We start from the raw sequence: 19,297 nt of genomic DNA on the forward strand, positions 1-19,297 counted from the left end.
CTGCCGTGTCAGACCGTTACAAATCACTCTTGCAAATTCCAGTACGAAATGACCAGCTGGGCCTGAAACCGCTCCAGGGAGTGCATAACGCAAACTTGTTATCTCAAAAGAAAAATGCGTCTACTTTTCATAAGCACAGTCCATAAGAACAATCACAAAATAATCACATTCTGCTCTCTCTCCTTCTCTCTCTCTCTCTCTCTCTCTCTCTTTTTTCTCTATGGCATTTCCTGGAGAAGAGGCTGTCTGGGAGAAGAATAGATGGCATGCATTATAATGAACCGAGCCTGACACCGGCTCATCCATCATCCAGCCTGGGAAAATTATAGCACTCTGGACGGCACGAGAGCCACTCACAGCCACTTCGCAATGGCATGGTGCTGGCTAAAAAACCCACTCTTGTTGCCTTCGCCAAAATAAACGCACTGAGAATGAAGGGGTGGTGGGGGGTGTATGTGTGGGGTGTATGTGTGGGGTGGAGGGTTGGTCTGGGTGATCACAGCTATTCACATTTGGTAGGTCCTGTGTTGTCATTTCTAGCTGATGATTGAGAATTGAAAAATGCTGATCATTAAACAACTATTAAATGCAAAAATGAAAGTAAAGGATCATTTCAGGATGAGATAAGTAGGTATCAGAGCATATTAAAAGCCATAATAGTTTCGTAGGCTCATGATGATTTGATTTTTGAGAATTTGCTTTTCAATAAATCAAACTCTTTTTTTTTTTTTTTTTTTTTTTAAAAAAGATACCTGTTTTCAAGCCCTTTACAAATCTTTCCTTGTACGTTCACTCCCCACAGATCTGGGGAAACAACAATCATAGCTACATAAGGAGTAATATAATTTGATGCCACTTCAAACTTGATTAGTTTCTTAGCAAGTGTTTTATTCCTCTTATACCACTTATACGTTACCTTGCTCCATTAAAAGTGATCAATTATTGTATGTTTGAAAAGCAAGTTTGAGAATTTGCTTTTCGACAAATCAAAAACTTCGAAAACTTTCTCCAATCAATCATCAAAAGAAATTTCTATTATCAAAGGCTTTACAAAACTTTCCTGTCACGCTCACTCTCGGAAGATCTGACCTTCCTCCAAAGTACAAATCTAGCTACATAAGGAATGAAACACAATGCGATGCCACTCTGAAATTGATTAGTTTCCTAGCCCCGAAATGTTTTATTTCTTTTGTACCCCAGCAATTTTGCCTGTGCCAGGATTTGCCTCGCATCTACTGGGTTGGGGTTTCGAATCCCACCTCCACCTTGTGTGCATGGAGCGAGTATGTTCTCCGCGTGCTTTGGGGGTTTCCTCTGGGTATTCTGGTTTTCTCCCCCAGTACAAAGACCTGCGTTGAAGGCTGAGGCATTTCCAAATTGTCTGTAGTGTGTGAATGTGTGTGCAAATGTGCCATGAGGTGAGCTCGTACCCCATCCAGGGTGTCCCCCGCCTTGTGCAGACTCCAGTTCCCAGACTCCACCACGACCCTGCCTAGGATAAGCGGTACAGAGAATGGATGTTGAGAATTTGCTTTTCAACAAATCAAAAAATTCTTAAGGAGCTTATTTTTCATCTTCTCCAATGATCAAAATAATTGTTTACTTCCAAGCCTTTTACTGTTTTGAACTTCAAAGGAAAAAAATACCACTAGATTAAAATTTATTTTATCAAACTATAACTCTAGCTCCATAAGGAATAAAACTCAATGTGATGTCACTCCGAAGTTGATTAGTTTCCTAGCCCAAAAGTATTTTATTCATCTTATACCCCAGCAATTTTCCATTTGCCATTCATTTGCAGATACATTTAATATTACAGAATGTCCACAAAACAAGTTTAAACAAGTTTCAGCTTCACACAATATCCCAAAGAACGTTCTACTTTTGAGCCTTTTACAAACGCTTCAGCTAAGTTCACTCTCCGAGGATCTGAACTTCCTCAAGCAGAGACGCCATAAATTTTGTTTACATTTGCTTACATTGTTCCACCGTTATTCTGAGATATCCAGGATTAAGGTTGCTCCATGATTGTTATGGATGATGAGTTTCTGCATCCCTCCTCATTTACGACTGAGCTCCTAATTAATTCCATGCATGTCTGTATTTTTTTTTTTTTAAAGAATGCACAAACCTTGCCAAGGTCCTCGCATGCTGCAGGAAGCCTGCCATGCCCAATAGAGCTCCCCTGATCTGTTGTTATTTCCAGCATATGGTGACTGTTTAATTTTATGTACTTTCCAACATTCCTCATCAATACCACCAAATCTTTTTTTTTTTGGTTCTGCTCAGCTCAGAGTGCACTTTAATGACATCAAGCAAAAAGAAAAAAGAACTTGTTAAATGCTTGAGATGAATTGGTTGGCATCACTTGCGCTCTGTGGATTACAGTTTAGCACTCATCTGTTAGGACATCGCCAGCAAGCGTATCTCAGAAGGCAAACGTCTTTATTTCAGGCCTCACACACTGCTGTTGGCATTCTGCTCCGAGTCTGTTGCCACATGCCTCGATGCATTTGCGTTGTGCCACTTCAACAGCAACAATGTGTCAAACATTTGTCTCCTTCTGAAAATGGCTTTTTCTCACCATTTTGCCCAAATGAAAAGCATCAGTGAAGTCATTCATAGTTTGGTTTCACGACAGGCTGTTGAAGCCACATGGATGTTGTTTTCTTGAAGAATAGAGAAGCCAATATTTGTCTAATATGGCTTGACAAGGAACATCCCACTACATTTATCCCTATAGGTCTTTTTCTCATAGGACTAACTCCCATAAACAAGGTACGCTTCCACATTTCTCTACAGATTTCTATGGTAACAGTGACATTTATTTGTACAGAGCTCAAACTTAACCACGGTGGAAAGTAACTGGATATTATTACTATAATTTTAATTTCAAGAGATTTCTATTTTACCTTAGTACAAGTCCAAATGAATATTTGTATTCTTACTCGATTACAAGTTTCATTAAAGGCCACATATTTTATTTAGCATTTTGGCAAATCTTTTGGTTTTCCATCACTGGAAAGTCTTCAGAATGGAGGTCTTCTTTCTCAGGAACATGACAAGCTGTATTTTTTATTATTATTAACTTTAAGAGAGACAAACAAGAGAGGCTGGTCTGGGATAGTTGTTATAACATGGAAACATGATAACAGGAACTAACTGGTCTTAAAACAACATTAATCCATCCATCCATCCTCCGTACTGCTTATCCTACACAGGGTCACGGGGAGCCTGGAGCCTAAAAATGAGGTTTCTCATGCTTTTTCAATGAACCATTAATAATTATTGCACTTGTGGAACAGTCCTTAAGACACAAACAGTTTACAGGCGACAGGCAATTAAGGTCACAGTTACAATAACTTAGGACACTAAAGAGACCTTTCTACTGACTCTGAAAAACACCAGAAGACAGACGTCTAGGCTTCCTGCTCACCTGCGTGAACATGCCATAGGCCTGCTGCAGGGAGGCATGAGGACTACAGATGTGTCCAGAGCAATAAACTGCAATATCTATAATGTAAGATGCCTAATACGGTGCTACAGGGAGACAGGAAGGACAGCTGATTGTCCTTGCAGTGGAAAATTACATGTAACCATGCGTCTGGTGAAGTCCATGAGGATGAGATGTACTGTAGTACTTAAAGCAGCTAGAGGCCACCAGATACTGACTGTTACTTTTAATATTGCCCCCCCCTTCCCCCCCCGGGTTTCATTATTCCATTTCTGTTTGTCAAATGTCTGTGAAACCAGTTCAGTTTGTCTCAGTTGTTGAATCTTTTGTTAAGACAAATATTTACACATGCTCAGAAATTGGCTGGAAATAAAAGCAGTTGAATCTGAGAGGACGTTTCTTTTTATATAAAACAGACATAAACCATGTGTTGTTCTTTAATACATAATCTTTTTTTAAGCATTGACAAATCACAGTAGGATAAGAAGAATAATACACTTCGGGACATGCTGTTACAGGAAAATCGATTGATTAAATATTGCTCAACGACATTACACTTGTGTTTTTACACAAAATCCAATTAATAAATACAATAAAAAAAAATAATAACCGGCCTCTATAGAATAGACTTTTGGAAAAAACAGCTCCTCAATAGTTCTTTGGATAGATAAAGGTTCTTAGCTGTAAATCTCTTATATGGGCAAAAACTTTGCAAGGTTTGACATAGAACCTCCAAGAATTTCCCAAGAGAGACAAACCAAAGAGACCAGTAGAGTTACAGATCACACCTTTGGGAAAAAGACCAGGTGACTTATTCCAATCTTCAACTCTCCAGTTTCGGTGAGTCCAAAGTGGTTCCCAACGTGGTCTTGTGCTGTTGTAGCCCAACAGTCTCAAGGTTTCAACGTGTTGTGTATTCTGAGATGCTTTTTCTGCTGAACACATTGTAAAGAGTGGTTATTTGAGCTACCATAGCTTTCCTGTCAACTCGAACAAGCCCTCTGCCCGCTCTCAACAACAAGGTTTTTCTGCCTGCAGAACTGACTCTCACTAGATGTTTTTCCCCCCCGCAGTGTCTGAAATACTCAAACTAGCCACCTACCGAGGAAGAATCAAGGAAACATGACATAACAGGACATAAATATGGATATCACAAGCTAGTCATACTATTTATAAACACACCAAAATATAATGCATGTATAAGCTTTTCTTGGTGCCCTTGGTACACTACTTTTTACATAAACAAAATGATTTAAAACCCTTGTAAAAAAAAAATAAAATAAAAAAAATTATGTAACAATGAACTTTCAGCAAACCTCTCCCATGTTCCAGTAAATCATTATTTTTACATTATCAGACATAGAAATCAATTTGAACTTGTAATGCATTTGTAAGGGCAGCACAGTGTCACACATTAGGCAGAACGACTGGTCTGAGCCAGAAATTGACCCCAATAAATTAACCTCCTTAAATTACTGGCTTCAGGATAACCTCTTCTTCCCTACTGACTGCAGAGTAATTTTCCCCTGACAAACCGTAGAGGAAAGGTGTAAATGCAAGACTTATGCCCTCAGTGCCTAAATAACCACAAAGGTCACACTACTGTTGATCATTCATTCATCTTTAAGAATAACTATCCTCATCAGGGTCACCATTAAAAGAAGTACTTTAACATTTCCCAACCTGATCTGTAGCGTGTGAACAAGAACCTCACTGTATTTGCCCATACTGAGAAAAGAACTGAAAACCTGCTTACTTCAGTCTTACTCAGAATGGAAGTCTTGGGACAGTGCTGATTTCTGACAAACTTATTACTACATGCAAAATAAATATTTTTCTAAATTCTTTAGTCTTTGAAAATAAAAGTTTTAAAAACATGTATAATTTGACTTTTCAGAAGGGGAATATTTCTGAAAAGGCATAAATGTCCGGAATGATAATTTTACTGACAAGCTCCAATGTTGAAAAGTTCTGATTTACTAAGACTTTGACAGTAAAGGTCTTTGGATGAGACGGACATGACAAAGTCCAATGGTCCGAGTATGAATTGGTGTTAGATATCTAATTCTTATTGACAGTTCAACTGCTACCCTTGGACTTATTTTATTCTGAGAATACAGGTTCAATTACAGCAAAAACCTGCAAAAATTCTTGCTTGTGGCAAATGCACATGTAATCCAGATGTTTTAGATGAAGATTAGATAAAGAGAAAAAAAAAAAAAAAAAAGTGTTTATTATTCCTTTAATAGTTTCTGGGTGAATGTTAAGGCGAAGAAAAAAAAACCCCCAGAGAATTAGGGAAGGTTAAAATAAATTATTTCTCTGAAACAAAACCATCCATCCTAGAGAAGTTTATGTTGGTCTGCACCATGGCAAGCATAAATCCACCATGGCCATGTTTAAAGCAGGAGTGAGAAAGGACCCCTCCTTGCCCACTTGTGGACTTCAATACAAGGCTCAAATCAAAGTGCTCTCTGGCCATTGAAGTGAAAGATGAACAATGTGGCCATTCTCCCAGCCAGGCTGAACAGGCCCATCTATCACCAAGCCCTGCAGATTAATTCAATTCATCAGCTCTTTGTCTCCTCAGGCCTCCTAATGCGACATGATATTGCTCAAGGGAGCCTCATAATAAATGTTTGGATGCAGCCGGAGCCCGACACTAGTGCGGGCGAATTAAAACATTACTCTCTCTCCCCACCGACCTGCCCGTCGCAGCAGCATTCCCATTATTCTAATGAGGCCATGGAGGCAGCCCTAAGGCAAGGCAGAGTGGAGGAGGTAGAGGGGTGGGAGAGAACAGAGCAGAGGAGAAGGAATGTTGGTGTTGAAAAATTTCAAAAAGGAGAGTTTGAATTTGACTTTGAAATTGTATTTATTAGAAATACAGATATTGCATTTATTTTCCTAGAATACAGGTACATGCTACTTCCAACTAGAACAAAAGTTTAAAATGAGTGAACTGGATTCTCCAAGTACACTGCAAGGGCCAGTGAATATAAATATGCAGTAAATATGCAATAACCAGGTTGGGTGTATCTGCAATTTACCATACAAAGTATTTACAATGTATTTACCTGGAACAAGCACAAGAGTTAAATAAATGAAGTCAAAGATGAAGTGCTAAAATGCAGCTAATCATTGACCTGCACATTCACAATCATCCAAAGGAAGAGTGAATACATACTGTACTTGATAGGATCTCTCACTTCTAAATCTCTCAATTTCATTGTGCTTTGTCTTTCCCCTTGCACACCCTTCTGCTGAGAAATTCAGCCATGATCGTCCCCAGAGAATGGAGGGCTGCCAGCTCATGTTTATGCTGGCTGCATGAACTGTTCCTGCAGGTTCTTAGCCAGACAGAAGCATGATTGAGATCGACAGTGCTAATGGAGCCCCCTTGTGGATTCAATGCAGCACTGACAGCCCATGGTATTCAAGGGCCTCACATTCCAGCTGCTGTAAACATGGGCTGCCCTGACATTACACTGGTGTGAATAATTGATGAGGCTTTTTATCTGGCTTGGAAGCTGAATCATAAGTGATAACCCTACACCCTCCTTTCTATGGGCAACACACCATCAAAACAAGAGAGACACCAAAGACTATTTTTGAACCATTAAATCAAGAAGATTAATATTTATTCAGAAGTTCTCGACTTGGTCTGTATCCCAACCTTCCACCCCTCCAAAAACACAGGTAGTAGCTTGAAGCGATGGATCCAGCAATCAACATCAGCACCAGGCAAACAGAAAGCCCCACAACCCACACGGGAACTCCCAGTCCTAAACAAACAAGAAGTCACATAGCATATTTTCTTTTCCCAAATGTTCACTTAACATACAGAGACCTTGTTCAGCTGGCCAGAACAAGTACTCAGATACACTGTGTCAAGAATCAACCATTGTAAGAGGCCCAAGAACCTGGTGTATACATCTCCCTTGAGGAAAAGGTCAAACAGGAAGCCATTATGACTGAGGAAGCAGATAACTGAACTAGACATTTAGAGCCTCATCACCAATCCTAAAGTCACAGTGCCCCATCACCAACACCACTGCCCCACCACCACCAATCTGAAAGGATCAACCCTACTGCAGACACCACTGATTCTAAAGACACAATGCCCCATTACCATGATTCTCATATGTTCTCTCTTCCAAATGTTCACTTGACATACACACCTTTTTCATCTGACCTGAATGTGGATTCATCTTCTGCACTGTGTTGAGAGTCAACCATTGTAAAAGGCCCAAGAACCTGGCGTGTATATACCCCTTGAGGAAAAAGTTGAACAGGAAGCCATTACAACTGGGGAAGCAGATAACCGAATTAGAAACTTAGAGTCCCATCACCAACACTCCTAAAAGCACAGTACCCCATCACCAACACCACTGATCCTAAAGTTACAATACCAGACTCAAAGCCAGTTCGTTGAATACAAGTAGAGTCACAGCAGTTACAGATATAACTTCGGGTTGGATCATCCAGAAGCTCCCACCCCCACCTAGAACATTAAGGTCTATTTACTTTGTTTTAAAAAGATAAAAAGGTATTATTTAGCACACCAGTGTTGTTTGATTCAGTCCTCTGGGGTCAATGAACCATACAGCAGAACAAGTTGAATGCTTAGAACTGAAGTATCTAAAGTTTTTAAAAACCCTCCTTGTTTGTTCTTAAGAGGAACTTTGGTTTGCCCAGTTCTAAAGTAGAACACCTTTAGAAGGCTATTGACAATCCAAGGAACCCTCAAGGGCACCAAGCATGTACATGTAGTCTTTGAATTTAGAACTCCAAAGGGTTCTTGAGCTTGTTGTGGGGTTATGCAGAGAACCTTGAAACACTGGGTGTACTAAACACTTAGTTCAGAGAAAATTCTGATTAAGAAGCAAAGAACAACTATTCAGTAAAGTAAGTGCATGATATTCTTTTCTATGGGAATAAACCGAACATGTAGCCAGTGCAGATTACCCATTTTGGTATTGGCAGGCTTTCTTATCAACACTAAAGCTTTGGAGATCAGATGTCGTCATGTCACAATGAAGGAAAACCTGAAAAGTTGTAATTTTTTGCATCATGTACTCATTTAAAATAAATAAATCTAAATAAGACACAGAACAGTCCTCACTTGTTCTCCGGAGGCAAATTTGAAGGCTTGGAAATAAAGGAGGATTTCCGAGGGCTCTCGTCTGGGCAAGAATGTTGCATTTCCTTCTTTGCTTTCTATGAGACACCTTTAAAATAAACCCAGTTAGTACATTTTATTCATTGAGTCCGGTGTAAATTTTTTTTAAATGTTGATCAGTAGCCACACCAGGCTCCTGCTAGAAGCTGGACAAAATGCTTACCCATCATCAGAAATAAGTGTATGTAGCCGGCTGGCCTGAGTGAGGTCTTGAGTGTTTGCTAGCATGCAGTACTGCAGATAAATCCACAAAGGCCCAAGGACCTGCTGTTCCACTTTGGCCCGGATTGGAATTCTGGTGCCGAATGTGAACATGGTGGATGGAGCAGGCCCATTAAAATCACCTATAGAACAAAAAATGTGACCTCTCTACAGTTTACCACTCTGTCCCAAATCTGTGCTAATTTCATAGACAGAGAGAGCTATGCCAAGTAAGAGATTTAAGATGAGCCAGTCTTAAGAAGTTTAAACACAGATAAAGTAGCCCTGAATCATGCTTAACCCATTAGGGCTCCGAGAATAGATTAGCTTTTGGTTCAAATTTGTTAATAGGCTAAAATCCCTTTTATTTACATTCCCCATTTTGTATACAGTTGCAGAAGAGTGGTAATCATGATCTCACAAAATAAACATTTCTCGATTCATTACATGCATCCAAGATTAGATGACAAACTAGTGTCAGGAAGTTTATAGCCACAGGACACGCCAAACTAATCCGCTCAACAAGTTAGTACCAGTAAAAAATAAAAAAAAAAACTTTATTGTAGCATTCTATTTTGGTAGAGTTTGACTGTTTATACAAGTCACCAAGAACATAACTAGTAAAGACACTAATAAGGAGAATATACTACCAGAATTCCAACAAATTTTGCATGAAACACAACTAAGCATTGAAGATTCATCACTCACTGTTCATCAACTCCAGAGTGAAGACAAGGTCGTTTCTCACGTTATCCAGGTCAGTGCTGTTGCTAGATCTGTTCAATAACATAACATTCACCAGAATATTAAACCAACACACATCCACCAGACATTGGTCAAGACATTATTTGAAAATGAACCGCTTACAAATCATAAACACATGCCACCAGCTCAGTGATCGGAGGAAGTCCAGCATCCAGGTTATAAGTCAGCAGGTTGGTGTACATCACTTTGTCCTCACTCACCTGAAAGGAACCAGTTACAATCTGGCAGTCTGTTATCATACAAGAAGTTATTCATAACTCATTACAAGGAAGCACCACCCTGACATTTATATTGAAACAGCTCTGGTTTGCTTTGTGATTCTGATTAAGACAATATTCTGAGTACCACCCATTCTAAAAATAATAACTGAGCATACTCTATAACCACTGGCAGCATCTTGAATCTCCAGGGAAATAACAGCAGGAAAAGAGTAGTGCATGTGTAGATCAGGATACTTACAAAAGCCATGTGTACTGGAATACTCCGGTACACAAACATATTTGGAACATGTCCATCACCCAAATATAGACCATAAGTGGATTTTGTTGTGCATATAAACATAGTAACTGTTTCAGTAGAGAGGAAGCATGGGCTAAATCCTGCCATTATAGGCATTTTGGGTAATGTAGGAAACCACGAACTAAAGTGAAAATAGACAAACAGGTCTATGCATGCAAATCGTTTAAGGTGGATTATTCCTTTAGCCATTGTGAGCACCTACAGTGTTAGTAACTAATCTTCAGCTAGTTTTTAAAGCCATTCTTTTAAGCACCAACATGATTCTTGGTTCAGGATTGCCAAAAACACATTGCACAAAGGCTCAGATTTTCAGAAAGCCATGTTATTGGCCTGATGTTGGTACAGCAAGTCTAACTGAAGTGATTTTTAATCACCACCACATAAAGTTTCAAAAGGACCGAGATGTCTTTTGAAGTTTTATGCAACTTCACAGATGCACACACAGAACAAGTATATTACCAGTTTTCTAAAACCACAGTCATGGAACCCGACGGAGAACAGCAGTGTATCATCTTCCATAGACATACTCGAGGGTGGGCAACTCCCCAGACGAGCTTTTGAAGGGTCGAGTTTTTGGACCTGGCTTAACTCCGGCCTCCATTGAATGGTGACTCCATTAGCTGAACAGTCAGTCACTAGATTTATGACCAGAAAAAGGCTTTTAAAGTCATAAATGTCAAAGGCATCCAAGAATTATTATATTTATATATATAAAAAAAAATTAAAAATAAAGAAGGATCTATCAAGCCATCCTCAACTGGAAATGAACAAACTATGATTTAAAATTGAAACCCAGTGGCCTGCTTTGCAGTTGGCTGATTTTTGGACATTTTCCAAGCTTCACACCACTCCTTTGCAAGCAAAAGTGATTCAAACAACATAAAATGCATCATTTTACCTTTCTGCTCAAAGGTAGAGACTACAAAAAGTAACACCAAAATACCCTGCATTAAAATCATCTTCATGCCAGCCAGTGACGTGGAAACAGTGGAGTAGGTACTTAATGACCTTACTACTTAAGGTAAGGGCTAAGGCGGAGCTATTTCAGTCATCCAATCACATTCTCAGGACTGATAGTCAATTATCTTCTCTAAGTAACGAGGTGGAATCACGTGTTACAAAGCCTGAAACATATTTGGGTGGCGAGTAAAAAAAAAAAAAAGGTTAAATTATTATGGCAAATATAAATGCTCTAAAAGTAAATGGGAAAAAGTGTTTTATTTTAAATTTATTTATTTATTTATTTACATAAAATTAGTAAAATTGACAAGTTACTGAAATAGGAGTGATTATTAAAAGCGCACTGAATTGCCATGTGAATGAAGTGTATAGAAATTCATGGGAAAATGAGCGCCGTTATCGCTGTATATCATAAAGATGGTACACAAAGGGAAATTTAAAAACCATCAGAACAGGAGTGATGATCAGTTTGATGTACTGTAGTAGGATCAGATTAGATCAGATGTAATGGTAGCAAATTTCAGTAAAGATTGTATATACATAAACATCGGTGACAAGGATCTAAAGTCTGCTGGTGTTTTTCCTGTGGAAAAAACTGTACAACATTTTAACATAAAACTCTTTTTGTTTTGTTTTTAAATAGTAAAATAGACAAGTGTTAGGGACACACTTCCAACTAATAACCATTAAACATCAGGTTCCAGCAGGAATCAAGTAACAGCCTAGTTTCTTTACAGTTCACTTTATTATGGACTTTGTTACAGCATATTTTTTTTGTTTGTTTTATTACATTTTAAAACATCCTCTTTTTTTTTTCAACGAAAGTATCTTTAAAAAAAAAATCGAATGTTATCATAGAACAGCTAAAAATGAACACCTTATTAATAAAAAAATAAACCCTTCTAATTTTCAATGTCACATTTCATACTGATATATTTGATGCCCTATAACATGAAAACAAACATTTCCTTTAAAAAACAACAACATGTAAACAAATAAAACACTGTTTCCCTTATGCTTCTTGAGTAGTCATAAATGCATGTATAAGATATGTATCCGAATTAGATATGTGAATATTCAGAAAGATAGAAAGTAATAAAGTTCACCTACAGAATCAAAAATATTTACTATTTCTGTTGTTGGCATCACAGCCAACTCTTTGCTGGGACAAATTATGGTTTCACATCTTTTATTCATTTATTTATTTTATACAGTTCTTGCTAGAATTAGCAACTTATGGCTTGGTGTCTTTTGCATAGTGTGCTCTCACAAACTTTCTTACTTATCTGTTCCGATAACCATCTGGACATTTCGATATAATGCACGAGGTACAACTAAGTCAAATCTTACCAATTATGCATATAATGCACCAATTATGTGAGGTATAGAAAATTAATATACATTGTACAATAATGTTTTCATTGTTTTTATCTATGAGTATATTAGACTAAAGATTAGCAAGGCAAATATAACTGTCTGAGGAAAAGTTTCCAATATGATACTATTTAAAATACTTAAAAAAAAATAAAAATAAAAAAAAGGAAAGAAATAAAAGAGACCAAGTAACACTAGGGAACTGAGGTCCTGTGCAAGAGACTCTATTTGTTCATGTTGTGATGTACACCTATCAAATGTTGAAGCCAGCTATACTGGTAACTTTTTTTTCTTAGACCATAATAGTTTTTTTCAGCATTATCACACATCACCATTAGTGTTGTGCTTCTTACAGTATATGAAACTCATCAGAGTGTAACTATACACAAAATTCAAATTCGATATGATATCTTATGGTGGTGTCTCGATGCAGTTTCAATACAGCAAAAATAAGCATCACCTGAATAATAATAATAATAATAATAATAATAATAAGTTTGTATGTTCGATTCAGACAGATTGTATATATGCTGTATTTTATGAAAAATGGTCTACTTTTTTTATGCAGTATAATGAATCTGTGAATAGGATCGAGGGCCTCGTATCAAACTATGGGTATGCTGTATCGGTACGCCCCTAGAAACTCGATGAGGTTGTGCGTCATGGTGAAACATTATGAAATATGGAAATGAAAAATCGGCCTCTGCTGCTGCTGTGATCTGGTGAGGTTTCACGTGGACGTGTGTACATCGGCTTCACGTCGGCTGCCTGGTCTTCATTCATGCTTTTCTCCTCCACCGTACACCTTCCTCAAGCTGGAGTCCAGGAGGAAGTCTACAGACCTTTAGAGAGAAACACACACAATCTCTAATATGAAGAAACTCACATACAAATGCAAATAATCCATTTCCATGCGTGTAAAACCTTGATAAAGCCTTGATAAATCAAAAGATTGCCAAGATTTGGCTCTATACTTATATGAAGCATACAGGCATAACTAATCAGAATGTTAGTTTAATTAAAGAAATTCAAAATTTTTTAGTTCCAGCTCAAAATAACATTCAATATTATAGCTCAATTTCGGCTTATTTTAATCAGGGGTGCCAATAATTTTGCAACGGTTTACAAAGCAAAAAATTTTAAAAAACAAAGAATTATTAGAAAATAAGTAACTATATAAATGAATAGGAAACGATGAATAGCACTACTATTCATTTTAACAAAAAATTCTTCATTTATATGATTGTGCACATTGTATAATCAGGTGAATGTTTCGATTCAAAACACACACACACCTGTCGATGGGTTTGATAATGAAAGGGATAGTAGAAAGGCCAATGGCAGTGGTGGTCCACTTGCGCACGGGTAAAGGCCAGCGCGTGGTTTTGCCCAGCAGGTAGAGGGACGCAGCACACACACGGTTGATGGTGAAGCCGGGAATGGCCACAGACGCCAACGCCTGCCACACGAACGTGTCCACGACGGCCACAGCTACACGCGTAGTCTTCCCCGGGTGATCATCGTGAGCCTTAACACACAGCATTAAACTTTATTTCAACACAATTTCTTCTTACAATGTTCTCTCTTATACATTCTCTCATACTAAAACACTAAAAGATGCACAACAGATTTGATCAGATTATCTCTGAGCACCCATTTATGCCATACTTTAACGTGTACGTTCATGACAGTTTGTTTTGTTTTTTACACAAACGTGTGGTATATATAAAGTCATCTGCCACTTTAATATTAACACGTGTTACATACATTCATACATTTATCTTTCAATTGTCCGGTTGAACCAGTGCTCACTGTAGCCTCAGATTCATGTTCTTGGCTGACAGGTTCTTCTTGCTCTTCTGCTCTTGTACTACACCTGCCTCAAGGTTCAGTGTGTTGTGCTTTCTGAGATGCCTTTATGCTCACCACAGTTGTTGTAAAGAGTTTAAAGCATTACCATAACATTCCTGTCAATGCTGATCAGTCTGGACAGTCTCCTCAGACCTCGAAAATCCCAGGAGATCAGCAATTCCTAAAATACGCAACCCGTCCAGTAGCAATAACCAGACGTCGACCAATCAGTTGTTTTTTTTTGCCGATTAATCGTCATTGATAACTGAATGCTAGACCTATCAGTTATCAGGAAAAATCCACACCGATAGTTTTTCCCGGTTGCATCCGCTGCGGAGCGGCTGAGAAGGGTCCACTGTCATTATACAGTACGAGAGCGGCCTCTAGAGGCGAAATAAAAACTATCGCTGACAAATTCTGTTGTGTTTTTTGAAGTTGTGTGTTTTTTTTTTTTAATTAATTTTGGATGGCTTGAGTTTTATTTGTCATTCGGAGTGTTACGTATATGTTTTATTTAATTTAATATTTATTAATAGTTCATCTATATTAATATTTATTTCATTTTAAAAATACCGTAGGTTTTCATGGTACAGTCAGTACTGTTTATTTTTGTAATAAAGTTCTGCAATATTTTACTTTTGAGTGCTATGTTTTCATTCAGTATCAATTTCAAAAACTATCGGTTGATTAATCGGTTATCGACAGGTACCCCCCGACTTAGTCATCGGTATCGGTAAAATCCACTGTCGGTTGAACTCTAGCAAGAACCGTGCCGTGTTCCAATTTTTCCCCATTCTGCAGTTTGATGTGAACATTAACTGACGCTTTGACCTGTATTTACAAGATTTTATGTGTTATGCTGCTGTCACATAATAAAGCGTCCAGTGAGTGTGTGTGCCGTGTGTACAGCAGGTAAATCTGTGTCCATTACCGAGTAGGCATGAGGCGACTGATATTGGTATCAGGAATCGCTGACAGATATCGTCACAGCTAATCTCTCTCCACTACATGTATGAAGGAAATTCTGAATAGAACCAAATCTTGTTTTTTGTAGCAATACAGTTGACGGTAGTGTGCTCAGTGTTCTAGTTCTGTGTGTATAATTGTCTATAAAGGTCATTTCACAGATATCTAAACACTTACCACAGCTGCCTTCTTGCCTTTATCCACTGCGTCAGCTGACACATATGCCGTAGCGATGGCGTAACTCGCCCATACCATGCTGACAGGCACAAGGGCACGAAATGCCTCGCCCACCTCGTTGGCATATCCTGTGGGAGCACAGAAGTGAGAAACAACAGCAATTAAACCTCAAAATTGTGACGAAACCCTCAGGTTACTCCCTGTGTATGTGTGAGTTTCCTCCCACCTCCCAAAAACATGCCTGTAGGTGGATCGGCTATGCTAAATTGCCTCTAGGGTGCATTCCTGCCTCACACAGTGTTCCCGGGACAGGCTCCAGAGCCATCATGACCCTGACCAGGATAATGCAGTTACTTTAAATAAATGAATAAATAAAAGAGAATAATTAGCAAAACGATTAAGGACAAAAGAAGGTATACGTCCTAATTATTTTTTCAAACAGCACTTCCTGGTCATCTGACACAGCTTTTTTTTTTTATTTTAAATGTCATGTCAAAGTTAAAGCCCCCCTTTTCCAGTTACATAGGAGAGTAGTAGTTTTGAATTATTGCCTATCAAAACAATCTAGATAAATTACTTGTTAGATTAAACTTGTTAGTTTATTTTTTTTATTCTTAATATTGTTCAGTCCCAATCTTGGAATTTTTGCTCCGGTATAGACGCCAAAGTTCAGAGACGTTGCTCAGTCACAGGCGCAGTTCGGATCCTGCCTCACTAATAAGTATCATCTGTACAAAAGAATCTATCAAATAGTGCAAATATACACATATGTACATACTGCTTAATCTAACAGCACATGTTATCTCATTTCCATGAATATCAACACTACTGATTTCTACAAACTTCTTATATCCTACCTGCAGAGTCAGGTTTCAATCCTGTGCCATGCACTAGGAGAGATCTGCAGTATACAGAGCACTAATGCAGACACCACACTGAATAGCAGTGAGCCTCCAGGGCTGGACAAGGTCACAGTGCCAGCATGTGTTACCTAACCAAATATATAGGAGACAGCAATTTGACTAACCCACTTTCACATAACAGTACAAAATGGACATGTTTAAGAGTTTTGATATTCAGCACAGGAGAGTAGAACTGTGTGGTGTGTGTATGTGTGTGTGTGAGAGAGAGAATTATGGTGCATGATGTAGACTACGGTACCTAATTTAGTAACACAGCAGATATCAAAGTCACCCTGACTAAATGTCAGTGTCCCTGAAAGCTGTACTCACTGTACAGCAGAGCAGTATTAGATCAGTGGTTAAGACGTTGGGTTACTGATTGGAAGGTCATGAGTTCAAACCCCATCACCACCAAACTGCCACTGTTGGGCCCTTGAGCAAGGCCCTTAACCCTCAACTGCTCAGATGTATAAATGAGATAAATGTAAGTCGCCCTGGATTAGGGATGGGCGATATGAACTAGATCAGGATATTTTCTGATATTTCTTGCGATAACGATATCAGTAACGATATAAATATAGTACCATGCACCACTGTTTTTGGCTACAGGTGACAGCTGCATGCAGTCTTGAGAGCCACAGAAACACAAACATTCAATCTAAAAGTAAACATGATTTTCTGTAACCAAACCACTTCCAGATTGTAGAGGTACAGTAGCTCCTAGTTTAGCGATAAACTGCTCCTCAGCTTCACGTCCGCCTTCCATCGTCCTTGTTTTCGCTTTGCACGTGAGCTGCGCACCGGTCGCACACCGTCGCACATAGAAACACGCTATCGACAAGGCTCTATCGTTATTATCGCGGGAAGACTTATTCTTATCGTGGGTAGAATTTTTACCAGTATAGTGAAAACGATAAGCTATCACCCCATCCCTACTCTGGAAAAGGGTGTCTGCCAAATGCCATAAATGTAAACGTACAGTACATTAGGCCTCACTGTAAAATAATTCAAAATGTTAAAGCAAAAATCCACCCTGAAGGTTTAACTTGTGACCTAGATTTATTATGTAATGAAATTCTGTCTTGACTTTCACCTTGGTTTTGCTAAATTACCCACAATACCATTTGACTTCATGTCTACCTGGAGAGAACGATGCTGCGGCGCTTTAGTACTTTACTCTGTCAAGCTCTCACACCTCCTCATCTGTACACTCTGCTCGAACAGATCAAGTTCCAAAGTGTCAACTTACATGCTAATATCACCGGCAACTCCGTCTCGTAGCTTGCTAAAAAGCAGTGACGAGTCACCGCCATAACTCAGCACAACCACGGCGTACACCTGCAGATCATTCCTGAACTTCTGAGTCCAACGTTCACGTCAACGTCTCCGCTGCTTCTACACTGGATTTCATATTGAGAAAAGACTCTCTGGCTCAGAACAGCAAAAACCTATTGTTATCATGTCTTATGTTTGAGATTTTTTAATATTCTCTCCTATTGACCTCCGTTGTAACTGCACTGTCAATGTCTTTCTACGACTTCGACACAACATATCTGCTAACTTCTTACAGGAATAACTTAAATATACAGCACCGACCCTCAGATTACCACCACAATCACTAAACACATCACAAATAGTTCAATATAAATATATTTATCGTGCTGCAAGGTGTTTTACTTTAATCAACACCTATAAGGCTACAGTGTGGGCCTCAGGGATTCATAATGAACTGTTTTTAAAAGTTTTTTTTTATATATATATAGTTGTTGAGTTAATATAGTTTCATTTTAAGCCCTGTTGACAGAAATTAAATGTTTCAAATGAAACTAGTTTCTTTTTAGGAAGTTAATTTTCTTAAAGCTTAACAACTGTGTATTAATAACTGATCTATTATTATTGTTGTTGTTGTTGTTGTTGTTGTAAAGTATGAAAGAAAACTGTATGGCTCATAAGATTTTCGGTGGAAATATAAATATACAGTGGAACGTAAGTTTCCCCTGCGTGCTAAAAGTTTTGGCACCCCTGATTCAGACGCCCTGCTACGCTAGACTGACCTTGGCATTAAGTCATATATCAATGGCTTCATACAGCTGTTAGCCATACACAGCTAGCATGCATTCAAAATATAGCCTACATCCACCAAGTTTCACTTAACAACCTACACACGACATTGTACCTAGGAAACGCTAAATTAAACTCACCCAAATACCGAACCCATGTGTCCCTATAAATGTCGACCTTTTGACTCTCGGTCTCCGGTATGGGATCCATTGGTTCCGCGTTAGTACATTTCCATATACACTGCCGGAAGAAATAAAAACACACTCGATAGTCAAGACACACTGTATTGCAGCAGCGTCGCCCAATGAGCCACGTTGTAAAATAAGGGACTATCTATAAATTACACATCCGTATTTATGGCGTCTTCACCTACTGTAGAGTTGTGAGCTGCTAGAGTTGCACTCTAGATAGATATTAGGCACATTAGTAATTATTAGACACGTTAATAAGTCATCTTTAATAAAAATAACTCCAGCATTTCAAGCAGGGATGCAAACTTAGGGTTAGCGTTACAAGCAAACTTGTAAGTGTGCTAATAGAAAAAAAATAAATAAAAGCTTATTTTGACTAAAAAATAGGTTAGTTCTGTAAGCAACTTCAAAATAATAATGGTTATTCGAAGACCAGATGGTAAAAAGATGGTAGTTTTGTTGTATTTTATTGTGCCACAGATCCCACCAGAGCCTTTTGGCCCGTCTATTTTGAGATAGTCCCTTAGTAATTGTTACGTAATACGACCCGGAAGATACGATTTGGTTCATTGAGCTTGATCAAAGAACAAACTGTTCACTATGAAGAAACAGTGAAATTAATTATAATAATGTGTTATGTAATTATAAGACATACACATTTTATGGTGTGGAAGATGATGCCTGTATCTGTAGC

At 38.5% G+C, this 19,297-nt stretch overlaps 2 protein-coding genes across 5 annotated transcripts in view; both read right to left on the reverse strand.

The window, feature by feature from the left end:
* Positions 1-7,078: 7,078 nt before the first annotated feature.
* The window catches only part of LOC108259741 (uncharacterized), a 109,734-nt gene continuing 97,515 nt past the window's right edge, over positions 7,079-19,297 (reverse strand). Inside the window, exons 1-10 of one of the 4 annotated variants that reach the window (XR_001810998.3) lie at positions 11,020-11,095; positions 10,581-10,756; positions 9,705-9,802; positions 9,546-9,613; positions 8,800-8,980; positions 8,580-8,685; positions 8,423-8,502; positions 7,867-7,958; positions 7,636-7,762; positions 7,079-7,239 (exon numbers count right to left, since the gene is read on the reverse strand). Coding sequence is in view for 3 of the 4 variants with exons in the window: in XM_017459460.3 (XP_017314949.1) it covers positions 7,088-7,239; positions 7,636-7,728; positions 7,867-7,958; positions 8,423-8,502; positions 8,580-8,685; positions 8,800-8,980; positions 9,546-9,613; positions 9,705-9,802; positions 10,581-10,756; positions 11,020-11,086 (1,113 nt within the window). In the remaining variant the exon portion in view is untranslated. Of the gene's footprint in view, positions 7,240-7,635; positions 7,763-7,866; positions 7,959-8,422; positions 8,503-8,579; positions 8,686-8,799; positions 8,981-9,545; positions 9,614-9,704; positions 9,803-10,580; positions 10,757-11,019; positions 11,096-19,297 lie in introns of those variants that run through there. The other 3 variants (XM_053677063.1, XM_017459461.3, XM_017459460.3) reach the window with 3 other exon arrangements.
* mtfp1 (mitochondrial fission process 1) lies at positions 11,808-18,718 on the reverse strand. Its single transcript, XM_017460633.3, has 4 exons — positions 18,553-18,718; positions 15,450-15,577; positions 13,751-13,983; positions 11,808-13,297 (listed from the first exon to the last, which is right to left on the reverse strand). Exons 1-4 carry the CDS (start codon positions 18,620-18,622, stop codon positions 13,231-13,233), a joined length of 498 nt encoding a protein of 165 aa, XP_017316122.1. The 5' UTR covers positions 18,623-18,718; the 3' UTR covers positions 11,808-13,230.

This window comes from Ictalurus punctatus, chromosome 28, assembly GCF_001660625.3.
Source record: "Ictalurus punctatus breed USDA103 chromosome 28, Coco_2.0, whole genome shotgun sequence".
Lineage (NCBI taxonomy): Eukaryota > Metazoa > Chordata > Actinopteri > Siluriformes > Ictaluridae > Ictalurus > Ictalurus punctatus.

Coding starts and splice junctions, on each gene's coding strand:
- mtfp1 (XM_017460633.3), bottom strand. CDS start 18,622: ATGGATCCCATACCGGAGACCGAGAGTCAAAAGGTCGACATTTATAGG. Junction 15,578..18,552: donor CACATGGGTTCGGTATTTGG/GTGAGTTTAATT, acceptor GTGCTCCCACAG/GATATGCCAACGAGGTGGGC. Junction 13,984..15,449: donor AAGGCAAGAAGGCAGCTGTG/GTAAGTGTTTAG, acceptor CTGTGTGTTAAG/GCTCACGATGATCACCCGGG.